Below are 12,389 nucleotides of genomic sequence, written 5' to 3' on the forward strand. Positions count from 1 at the left end.
TTTACAATTTATTCTCTCTCTCTCTCTCTCTCTCTCTCTCTCTCTCTCTCTCTCATCTTCTTTCCTCTCCACAGAAAGCTGAGAATGCCACCTGGGAACTAGTCCCTTTAGCAACACTGTGAACTGTCATAGATCCCCTATTGATGGAGCCCAAGGGAGACGAGTATAAACTTGGAGAATTAATTTTTCCCATCTCTGGATATTCCAGTGGGCCATCCTCTTTCTCCTTTTTAATTTCTTAGAATTTAGCTCCTGTTTGAAAGATGAACCAGGGCCAGGGATGTGGCTTAGTTGGTAAAATAAGCCCCACAAGGTCCTGGGTTCCAGCATGGAAGAAAAGTGGACATAGCGATACACACCTGTTAACCCTGCACTCAGGAGGCAGAAGCAGGAGGGCCTAGGCTCAATGTCATCTTTGGCTGTACAGAGAGGAAGTTCAAGGCCAGCCTGGAATCCACCTTGAAAGAGTTGAAGAGCAGAAGGGCCTCCCTCACAGGCAGATGCCAGCACTTGCCCATGGCTGTGTATATCACACCGTCATAAGTTATAGCACCATGTTTCCCCATGGAGCATGGCGGTGTTCTGTCCTGCACACAGAGCCTGGGTGGACTCAGTGTGAGGTAGGTACTAGAGAAGCAACGGCCTGCATTTCAGCCCATCAGTTCCCTTGAAGTTCCTACAGGTAGAGAGAGGGACAAGTGGGAAGATAGAAAGCTAGGGTGGTGACGGTGTAGTGGTACATGTCTCTACCCAAGAGGCTGAGGCAGGCGGATCACAAACTAGGGTGCCAACCTGAGCATCATAGTGAGACCTAGTCTCAAAACCAAGCCAGAACCAAGCCAGACAGGAACCTGGGGTGTCCCTACAATGTAAGGAAAGCCCTGTTGTTGAGTTTTGTTTGATTTAGCTCTAGAATCTATAACCGTGTGTTGGTATCCTTTCCTAGATACCAGTGAATGCTCCAGCCAGCCTTGTCACAATGGTGGGACGTGTGTGGAAGGTGTCCACCACTACAGATGCATCTGCCCTCCAGGAAAAACTGGGAACCGCTGTCAACATCAGACGCAGGCTGGTATGTAGCCTCTGTGGGACTTGGTGAGGATGCTGGTCATAGTCACCGAAGGCAGATGTGGCGGGAACTCTGCCTCTCATAGACTTCGAGCTTTTCCTCTCTGGTTCCCACCCACAGGGTGATCCTTCTAGGAGCCTAAGGTGCTCACGTTGGTGAGCTTAGCTCTTTTTTTTTTTAATAACCAGAGTTTTGATCCTTCTTTTGGAGAGACAGACTCCAACTGAACATCCTGCGGATTATGGGCATAGGAAGATGCACTGGGGGTACCTTTGCCTGGTTAGTGCTTTGTCCACCAGGAGAATCCCTTTCCTTTCAATGTTCCCAGAGAACCCTGCAAAGTCAGCTGTACGAGGTGCTTTAAGACATGAATGAGCAGACATTTGATTACCGAGTTCAGCACATGGCAAGAAAATCTAGTGATAAGGAACTTATGAAGGGTGGGTTGGGGGGGCTTCACACTGTTCTCCAGCCCAGAAGTTCAATCCCAAGATGCCTGGCTGTTTTTATTTCTGGGTAGACTCCTTGTGGGGGAAGGGCACTGGGGGATAGGGTAAGATCCAGGGAAAAGAGCTGACAAACTCTTGGGGCTGGAGACATAGAGCTCACTTTGTGGAGAGCTTTGCCTCCCACGTAGGAAGCACACATTTGGTTTCTAGCATCACATAATGTTAGGCATAATGGCGTGCATCTGTGATCCCAGCACCTGGGAAGGAGAATCAGATATTTAAGGTCATCCTTGGCTTCATAGCAGAGTCTGAGTCCAGCCAGGAACACAGGAGACCCTGCCTCAAATAAAAGAAAAGAAAACCACTTTATAGCCTCTATAGCAGCTAGCCCCAGGTTAGGGCTAAATAGTGCACCCACAAGCTTGCTGCTGACTGAGTCTTGACAAAGTGGGACAGGCCGGCCAGATCTTGTCTCACAAGGAAGCTGCCCCCAAAGGTTCCCTCCAGCTCGGCTGTCTGGAGTTACCTTCTGTTGAAATAGGGCGGAGGCAGGGCTTTCCTGGAAGGCCACCGACTCTATTTCCAAAGAAGACAGGAAAAAAAAAAAAAAAAAGATCCCCTTTCACCTCAGTGATGCCCCACTGGCCACTAAATGCCCCTATTGGGGGTCTTCTGCCATGGGACCTTTGGGTCATTGCTCCTCAGGCCCTGGGATCATTTTATGAATGGTCCCCAAGACTAGAGTCTTCACCAGGAATGAAAAGTAAGGAATGGGCAGGTACTCAGGATGAAATGACCCAACAGGCTTACCTAGAACCTTCTTTCCCATTAGTTGGATAACGCATCTCTCCCAATATTTTTTCTAATTTTTAATTTTTAAATAGTGGGTGCATGGGTGCATGCCTCTCTCTCTCTCTCTCTCTCTCTCTCTCTCTCTCTCTCTCTCTCTCTCTCTTGGGAAAACTAAAACAAAATCCTTTAATCCATGCAGAGGAAGTTAGAGGCTAGCCTGGTCTACACATTGAGTTCCAGACTAGGCAGGATCATGATTTTGTTTGTTTGCTTTTAATCCATTTACTTTATCTTTATTGTGGTTAGGAAACTAATTTCGAACTTTGGAAGATGCAAAAACTGTAATAATAAAACAGCTACCTAGAAGACATTGAGGAAGCCACAAGCTTAAGAGAAAGAGAGAGAGAGAGAGAGAGAGAGAGAGAGAGAGAGAGAGAGAGAGGAGAGAGAGAGAGAGAGAGAGAGAGAGAGAGAGAGAGAGAGAGAGAGAGGAGGCTCAGAGTTTTAAATTCTAATGCTCATCGCATTGTGGGCATTGTACAAGATTCTCAAAATGAATCTCAGGTTTGACACTGCAGTGTACCTGGCTGTCCCCCCCTTTACATTCCAATCTTACGGGTCCTGTCAAGGTCATAGTCGCTTGGTTTAGGTTAATCATTTGGCACTCCTTCCCTGCTGTACACCCTGAGAGATAGGGTCTCAGGGCACACTGCCCGTTCCGGGGTGGGGGTAGGGGGAAACAGGCACTGAGCTTGTCTTCTTCAACAGCGGCCCCGGGGGGTGTGGCCGGCGACTCCGCCTACAGCCGTGCGCCACGCTGCGCGCAGGTGGAGCGAGAACAGCACTGCAGCTGCGAGGCCGGATTCCACCTGAGCGGCACCGCGGGTGGCCACAGCGTCTGCCAGGGTAGGCTTGGGGAGCTGGGGAGCCGGACCTGCGCGTGGGAGGAGACCGGAGTCCTGGGGCAGAGCGGGGATGGGGGGGGGTGGGGGGGGGGGGGGGTGGGGGGTGGGGGGGGGTGGGGGGGTGGGGGGGTGGGGGGTGGGGGGTGGGGGTGGGGGGGTGGGGGGGTGGGACCAGAAAGTCTCCCTGGGCGTAGTCTCAGTGAGACCGGTGATTTGCCTTTTAGGTAAGGGATGCCGGGATGATCGAAATGAACAGGTAGACTTCAGGGGTGCTCTGGAGAAAAAAAGTGTTCTCCCATTTTGGCCTCCTCATCTACCCGGTTTATCTTCCTACGGTTGGGTTCTAGTGGGGTGCCCCAGGCCTTCTCTGAGATGTTATAGACAACAGATGGAGTATTGGGGTTATGCACTCAGTCTCTAGCATGCACATTCATCCAGTTCCATCACCGTTTAAACCTGGAGGGATATGGATCTATTCCCAACAGTTAGAAGACGGAGACAGGAGGATCAGAAGTTCAAGCTCATCTTCTGCCACTTATAGGGTAGGGAAAGAAGGAAGCAGCCAGGGGGTGACAGGCTTGTCCTCTGACATAGCCTGGAGCTACTTGCCCAAAAGGAGCCCTTTGCCCAGTCATGTGCGCCCACCACCATACCTCTGGTAAACCTCCTATGAGCTGATGGCAAGAGAGGAACTCAGATCAATTATGGCAGCCAGGGCCATGGATGTGGGCACAGCCTGAGACTCCTTCCCTCTCAGTTTAGCTGACTATAGAGTTGTTCCGCCCTGAGATCTGGTCATTTGATGCTGTGACGCTCACAGCATCGGAAATAAAAACACTCCCCACTCCCTTTCGAAGAGGCATCTCAATATACAGACCAGGCTGGAGATTCTGCTTCAGCCCCCCAAATGCTGAGATCACAGGTCTGCAGCGCCCCAGAGGCTGCAGGGCTCTCTCACTCTGTTTCTCCATTGATGAAGATGATGAGTGTCTGAGTCTGGCTCTAGTCTCTGAGCCGGGTACCAGACTCGCTAACCTTTGTAGTTTCCCCATTTACACTGAGCTCCTCTGGGGTCTTCCACATCAGCTCCTCCCTTTGACCCTCTCCGTCCTAGACTGGGGAGAGGGGTCCTCTGCTCACTGCTCTGTCCAGCTACTTAGTCACCTGAGCTGACCTGAGCTGCTGACAGGTCTGGTTGGTGGAGGCTGTGTAGCCTCCTGGAATCATGGGCACTTTTGTCCCCAGATGTGAATGAGTGTGAGATCTATGGGCAGGAAGGACGGCCCCGGCTCTGCATGCATGCCTGTGTGAACACCCCTGGCTCCTACCGATGTACCTGCCCGAGTGGATACCGGATCCTGGCTGATGGGAAGAGCTGTGAGGGTGAGTGAGACTGTGTCACCCTTCACACCTGGTCACCTGCTGCTGCTGTGACCCCTGCCCTCATCCCTGGTTCCCATTCAAGAATGATTAGGTTAAGAGAATCAGTGATCTGGGTATACATTTGATCTTTGTCTTAGTCAGGGTTTCTATTCCTGCACAAACATCATGTCCAATAAGCAAGTTGGGGAGGAAAGGGTTTATTCAGCTTACACTTCCACATTGCTGTTCATCACCAAAGGAAGTCAGGACTGGAACTCAAGCAGGGCAGGAAGCAGGAGCTGATGCAGGGGCCATGGAGGGATGTTACTTACTGACTTCTTCCCCTGGCTTCTCAGCTTGCTTTCTTATAGAACAAGACTACCCACCAGCCGGAGGAGGTTACAACCCACAAGGGGCAATGCCCTCCCCCTTGATCACTAGTTGAGAAAATGCCTTACAACTGGATCTCATGGAGGCATTTCCTCCTGAGGCTCCTTTCACTGTGATAACTCCAGCTTGTGTCAAGTTGACACACAAATCCAGCCAGTACAATCTTGAAAACAAAGTTAACAAGCAGGTCTTCTGAAAGTCAGGCTACATATTCTACACAAGTGGGTCAGTTGATCACCCAGTGTCCCCTGACCTCATGTGAGTGACATTTCTGGGTAAGGTCACTTCCTCTTATTCAGCCTGAACCCACAGGACAAGAAGCCAGCCAGACTCCACTTTATTAGAGTCTAAAGGGACCTAGGAGGCTTCATGGCCCTGTGTGTCCACATGCTAGTGTCCTCTGACAGGAAAGGTACTTTACAGGTGCTGTGCCTCAGCATGGCCAGGCTCCACAGCCATGACCATGTGTGGTGGCTATTTGAAGAGAAGCTGAGCCACCAGGGTCAAGGCTCATAAGGGCCTGACTAGTTGTGACTGGAAGGGTTCTTCTACCCGCAGAACTGCACCGGGCTGAAAAGAGAGACCATGGCTTCCCAGGCCTCCATTTGCCAAGTTCTACTAAATGCCAGAGTCCTGCAAACAAGAGCAAGAGGGCCTGGGAGCCAAAAGGTGGGAGCCTGTGCAGATAATCCAGGCCAATCAATCTCCCAGGAGTGGACTAGAGGGTGGGTTGTAGGAACACACACACACACACACACACATACACACACACACACACACACACACACACACACACACACACACACACACACCCCTGGCTCAGGTTCTACATAGTGGCTCTCCAGAAGACAGGTCTGAGATTTATCTCTTTCTAGTCATGGTACAGATAGGGACCGCTTTCAGCAGGGAATGTCTTCAGGTAAAGTGGGAGTCGAGAGTAGCAAGGAGAAGCTGAAAGCTGCAGTCACCATCCTCACCATTGGACTAATCTAGCAGACCCTGGGCACAGTAAAAAGAGGCCTCCTGTTACCACACTTTCTCTGAAGACAAATACTGTCTTAGGGTTTCATTGCTGTAAAGAGACACCAAGACCATGGCGACTCTTCCTAAGGAAAACATTTATTGGGTTTGCTTACAGTTTGAAAGGTCTATTATTATCACGGCGGGAAGGATGGCAGCATGTAGCCAGACATGGTGTTGGAGACAGAACCCGGAGTTCTGCATCTTGATCCGTTAGGCAGCAGAAAGAGACCGTGATCCACACTGGGCAGAGCTTGAGCATAGGAGACCTCATTCAAAGCCCGCCCCCACAATGATACACTTCTTCCAACAAGGCCACGCCTCCTGTTAGTGCCACTCCACATGGGCCAAGCACTCAAACACATGAGTCTATGGGGGCCATATCTATTCAAACCACCACAATAGAGAATAATAAACAGATATATCAAATCACCACATTAGCCCAGTCAGGATAGAGTATCTCCTCCTTGTACATAGGTCAATACCCAAATTCAGGTGAATAGTATCAACCCTATATACACGATGTCCTATAGTATATACCTAACATGAAGTTTAATTTATAAATTAGGCAGATGGAATATTGACATTAGTAGCAAGATAAATAACTATAATAAAATTTATTAAAAACGAATGAACTATAGTTGGCCACAGGTAAGTCAAACCATGTATAAGTTGGGACTGATGTATACAGTTCAGGCTTGAAGGCAAAGTAGGGTCTCCTCTTCCTCAGCTTGGCTCTTAGGTCTTGGAACTTGGGACTCCAGAGGTGCCGCTGGGGACAATGCTGGTGCTTCAGGAGTATTCGCTGAAGTCCGACTCCTCCATGGACTAAAGACACCGAGGGAAACCCAGCTGGCTTCAGACTATGACTCTGAATTACTGGAGGAGAAGGCAGAGAAAAAAGGCAGGGGTGGGCTGGGGTGGTGCTAAGCCACAAGCATATTTGGTATGTAAAGAGAGAGGTGGCTCCTTGGTGACATCTTGTTGGACTCTAGCGATAGTCTCAGAGGAGTGGGCAGCTGAAGACTGCTATGAGATGTCTAGATAGCCGTCCTCACATTCACACATCTACACTACACCCACCCACCCACTCGTTTATCTTCCACCCATCTACCCACCCACCCACCCATTCACTCGTCTACACTTCCCCCATCCACCCACCTACCCACCCACCCACCCACTCACCCACCAACTACCATTCCCACATCATCCGCTTCACAGCATTCCTGTGAGCCCATATAGGATTAGCTGGGCTAGGGAAGAGGCAGCTCCAGCTGGGTCTATGCATTGAGTGTTGAGACGTCTGCTTTCAGTAGGGGCTGAGGTGAAGGAGACGGACTTTCCTAAAGGTTTGAATCTGAGTGTGAGAACAACCAGGGGCAAGGAGACTCAAGAACAGCTGGGGTGGAGAAGGAGGCAGGTGACTGGTAACACACATTTGGTGTTAGCAGGAACCCCTGTCACATGTCACACCCAGGAAAGGGAGGATGATTCACCACCATAGTCCTACAGAACTTCTGAAGGACCTCGATTCCAGAGGTTGAAAGAAAACAGAATTCCTGACAAGGTTCTTGACTTAAGGGGGTAGGTCCCTGGCACTCATAACCGGGCAGCCTAGCAGAACGAGTGAGCTCCAGGCTCTGTGACAACGTGGAGAAGTGATTGAGGAGCATCAACCTATAGGCTCTGCACACACGCACACTCGTATGCATGTATACTGCACCTGACACATGCAGAGTAAGGATTGGGTATTTGGAAAATTCACCCCTTGCGGAGCCTATCATTCCGTTGCCTATTAGAGTTTCAGGTGGTTCTACAATACAGGAAAGTCAGAAAGATTCACAGCCTTCGTTGTATCTCCCGCAATACAGACGTTGATGAGTGTGCAGGCCCACAGCACATGTGCCCCCGGGGAACCACATGTATCAACACTGGAGGGGGCTTCCAGTGTGTCAACCCTGAGTGTCCTGAGGGCAGCGGCAATATAAGCTACGTGAAGACATCTCCCTTGTGAGTAGATCCAGGGATGCCCACAGCTTGGGGGACGGGGGAAGATAATTACATCATACATAGGAAATAGGAAAGACAGAGATGCTTCTCTGAGCTTTAATTTCCCCTATAACTATTAACTCACATGAAATACAGACACTTTGTTCTCCAAAGGAGAAAGGAGAATCTCTGGGAGTGTGGCCTCTTCAGAGGTAGGGCAGCCCCTCTTGAGTTTTCCCAAGTCTAACTCTATCCATTTGCCTCTGCTCCAGCCAGTGCGAGAGAAACCCTTGTCCCATGGACAGCAGGCCATGTCGCCACCTGCCCAAGACCATCTCCTTCCATTACCTCTCTCTCCCTTCCAACTTGAAGACACCCATCACGCTCTTCCGCATGGCCACAGCCTCAGTTCCTGGCCATCCTGGACCCAACAGCCTGCGCTTTGGGATCGTGGGTGGGAACAGCCGTGGCCACTTTGTAATGCAGCGCTCAGACCGGCAGACAGGAGAGCTCATTCTTATACAGACCCTGGAGGGGCCTCAGACTCTGGAGGTAGAGGTTGACATGTCGGAATACCTGGAACGCTCCTTCCAGGCCAGCCATGTGTCCAAGGTCACCATCTTTGTGTCTCGATATGACTTCTGAGGATGCCATGGGAATCGGGAGGCTGGGGTTTGAGATCTGGGCTGATTTCTCTTCCCCAAGGTCACACTGTGGGCAAGAGCTGTGATGGTCATGTCTTCTCTTTATCATATTCCTACCTTCTCTACTTGTTCTCTCAGGCTTCTAGAACAATGCTATGTTCTGACCCAGGGGCTGGCACAGGAGAGAAGCCACAAACAAATGCTGTTTCCACAATCACACTACTTTTATTTTTTTCTGCTTTAAGGCCCACCCCTACGCTGTTAGGAGACAGCACAGAATTTCAAAATGCTATGTGAATGACCATGTGAGTTTGAACCAGCTGGGGGAGAAGCTCATGGTGTGTGTGCTTGAGACAATAGCCAACAGTTCTGCATTGAGGTCACCAAGCTTTTTGTGGCTAAGCATGTTCTAACTCTGTGGGTGGTCTAATGCCCCTGTGAGCTACCTACATGATACTTTACCCTGCGGCATTCCAGCCAACCTTCTCATCAGCAAGTTATAGAGGAGACTAGCAACCCCGAGTGGATCCTTCTAGACCAAGGAGTCAACATTAAATCATGGATTTTGTCAGTTTCTTCACTTGAGAAAACACGTGTCTCAAAAACATGACCTGATTTTATGTCTGTGGAAATAGAATCTGTTTCTATTCCCTGCCCATCTGACTTCTCCCTGAGTGTGAGAACACCTTCTAGGAAGGGATAGTCCTCTTTCTGTCCAGGTTGGACATGGAGGATAGAGAGAGTAAGAGAGGTAATGTGTGAGATTGCTCCAATAGTTTTAATATGGGTTGGTCACGTGGGAGACTGATAAGGATGCCATCTGCCCATGGAGTGTTAAGGAGAATACTTACACTGTCTTTCATCCCATGAAAAACCAAGTTGGAAAAACCAAGAGTTGCTGTCTTCCACATGAATGAATCAGGAAAACACTGTTGAGCACTGAGAACTGGGTGGGACCATTCCAGTTAAAACTTAAAAGCTAGATGGGCTGAGAGAAGTTTTGATGTCCAAATACATGCTAATCTACTGGAACATTGCTTCATATACATCTTATCCTAAAACTTATTTCTAGAAGATGGGACAGGGAGACTGAGATTGAGGGCAGTATGGATGACATAGTAAGACTATGTTTCGAACAAAACAAGACAAGAGGCTAGAGTTCAGTAGGAAGAGTTACTGTCAAGCATGCAAAAGGCCCCAACTTCATTTTCTTGAACTGCATAAAGCTGAGTGCAGCTGTCCATATCTCGGCTACATAGCCAGTCTGAGAGTTTGTACCTGGCCTCTTTGGCTTCTGCTGCAGTTTCTAGCAACAACAAGGGCCTAAAGATCTGCTTTTCCAGTTTGTTACATGACTCATTAAAACAATATTCTAGAAAGCTTGTGTTTCTAGATCAGAAGTTCTCAACCTGTTGGCCAAGACCCCTTTGTGGGGGTTGAATGACTCTTTCATCAGGATCATCTAAGACCTTCGAGAAACACAGATATGATTCATAGCAGTAGCAAAATTACAGTCATGAAGTAGCCATGAAAATAATGTTATGGTTGGGGGTTGGGGGTGGTCACCATAACATGAAGAACTGTATTAAAGGCTCGCAGCATTGGGAAGGTTGAGGAACACTGTTCTAGATGGTAATATGGTATATGATATTGACACTGGTGTCAAACAGGCCCTATGGTAAGTAGTATTTTCTTCACCTAGATCAGTCAACATCAAAGCTGCCTCCCACTTAGCAAATCACTCAGCTTTAGTCCCTGTGGTACCAAAGTATGAGTGCATGATTGCTTCAGACTCTGTTGTGTGGTCTATACTTAGAACCTTCTTCCTGGTCTCTCTTCTGTGTTAGTAGACTTTCTGTGACTATAGCAACACAGCTATGACCATCCACTCATGAGGAGAAAGGGTTTATTTTAATTCTCACAGTCAACAGCCCATGATCCGCTGGTTCTCTTGTTTTGGGGCCATGCTGAGGTGATTGGCAGGAAGCACAGCAAAGCCTGTTTAACCTCGTGACTGGGAGTAAAGAGCCCAGAAGACCTTGTCTCATAACTAGCTTCAAGGACACACCCTCAAAGTCCAAAGATCTCCCACTAGGCCCCACTACTCCCTGGTGCTTCCAAATACACGGGCTTTGGCTTTGGGGGAGACATTTTGGATCCAAACCACAGCAGTGCTGTTTGCCTTCCCCTGTAGACAGCTACTGCTGGATCTTCTTAAGGCTGAAGTCTATGTTAAGTCAATGTGACAAGTTGTCAACATGTATTAGTTTACATGTCTTTCTGGCAATATGGATCCAAGTACTGCAAATGCACAAACTGGAGTAGCATAAGGAACCCCTTGTGCCAGCATCAGCCCCAACCATCAACACCTGCCAATCACTTACTCCCACTCCACCACATGAGGACTTTGAAGGAGGTCCTAGACATGATATCATTCCATCTGTATTTCATCATGTGTTTCTAAAGTACTTCTCTAAAGCATGACCTAAACATTATCTGCAGTCAACATCATCTACAACTGTACCAGCAGGGCCTGCAGGATGGCTCAGCAGGTGAGTGATAGTTGCCGAGACAACCTGACTTCATTCTCCAGGAGCTCCATGGTTGAAGAAAGAGAATCAACATCCCTAAGTTGTCCTCTGACCCCCACATATGTGCTGTGGCATACTCTCATCTGTGTATATACACATATGAATAAATAAATAAACAAGTAAATAATATGATTAAAAAAACAGAGATTTGACGATGATTCCTTACTATCTCTAGCCATAAAATCACTGTTTAAATTTCTCTGAATGACTTGATTTTTCTTTGCTTGGTTTGATCATGTGGTACAATCTATGGATAAGTTTGTAGCAGAGATTTTCACATTTCAGCATATATCACATGACCTGGAGGCTTGTTAGAAGGTAGAATATTGGATTTTTTTTTTTGAGACAGTGTTTCTCTAAGAATTCCTGGTTCTCCTGGACCTAGCTCTGTAGACTAGGCTGGCCTCAAACTCAGAGATTCATGTGCCTCTGCCTCCTGAGTGCTGGGTTTGAAGGAGTGGGCCATCACTGACAGCCTTCAGATTGTTAATTATTGTAGAATTTCTCACACTATATACTCTTTCGATGTGCTTCTCTGTCCTCTCTCTCTCATATACAACTGCGGATCTAGTCAGAGATTTAAGGAGATTTGGATTGGCTTCATTCTGAAGACGACTTTACTGATAATGATGGGTACCTAAGTGGAAGTCACACAGTATCTCTCCTTTTTAAAAAATAAATTTTATTTTATTTGAGGCTGGAGATATGGCTTAGCAGTTAGGAGCACTTGTTGCTTTTGCAGAGGACCTGGGTTCAGTTCCAAGAACCCATATGGCAGCTTGCAAGTTCTGTAATTCTAGTTCCAAGGGATCCAACCCCCTCTTCTAATCTCCTCAGGCACCAGGCATACATGTGTTTCACACACTTGCATACAAGACACACACATATGCACACACATGCACACACACACACACACACACACATTGTAAAATACTTTTTTTAGGTCAGGTGTGGTGGTGCACATCTTTAGTCTCAGCACTCAGGAGGCAATGACAGGCAGATCTCTATGAGTTTGAGGCCAGCCTGGTCTACACAGCGAGTTCTAGGCTAACCATGGATACAGAGTGAAACCGTTTCAAAACAAAACAAAACAATAATAATTTTACATCTTGGAAAATATCTCCCAGATAAACATCACAAATCCTGCTAGTTACAATCATCCTTTCATGGTTTGTTTG

At 48.1% G+C, this 12,389-nt stretch overlaps 1 protein-coding gene across 3 annotated transcripts in view; it reads left to right on the plus strand.

Moving 5' to 3' along the window:
* The window catches only part of Fbln7 (fibulin 7), a 36,381-nt gene extending 25,029 nt beyond the window's left edge, over window positions 1–11,352 (plus strand). For 2 of the 3 annotated variants that reach the window (XM_063284986.1, XM_063284987.1), the window contains 6 exons: window positions 947–1,072; window positions 3,079–3,216; window positions 4,461–4,598; window positions 5,526–5,636; window positions 7,859–7,997; window positions 8,249–11,352. In XM_063284986.1, the coding sequence (XP_063141056.1) occupies window positions 947–1,072; window positions 3,079–3,216; window positions 4,461–4,598; window positions 5,526–5,636; window positions 7,859–7,997; window positions 8,249–8,621 (1,025 nt within the window). In that variant the 3' untranslated portion in view covers window positions 8,622–11,352. The remainder of the gene's footprint in view (window positions 1–946; window positions 1,073–3,078; window positions 3,217–4,460; window positions 4,599–5,525; window positions 5,637–7,858; window positions 7,998–8,248) is intronic. The other variant, XM_215832.10, reaches the window with a different exon arrangement.
* The last annotated feature ends 1,037 nt before the right edge of the window (window positions 11,353–12,389 follow it).

Source organism: Rattus norvegicus, chromosome 3, assembly GCF_036323735.1.
Source record: "Rattus norvegicus strain BN/NHsdMcwi chromosome 3, GRCr8, whole genome shotgun sequence".
NCBI classification, from domain to species: domain Eukaryota; kingdom Metazoa; phylum Chordata; class Mammalia; order Rodentia; family Muridae; genus Rattus; species Rattus norvegicus.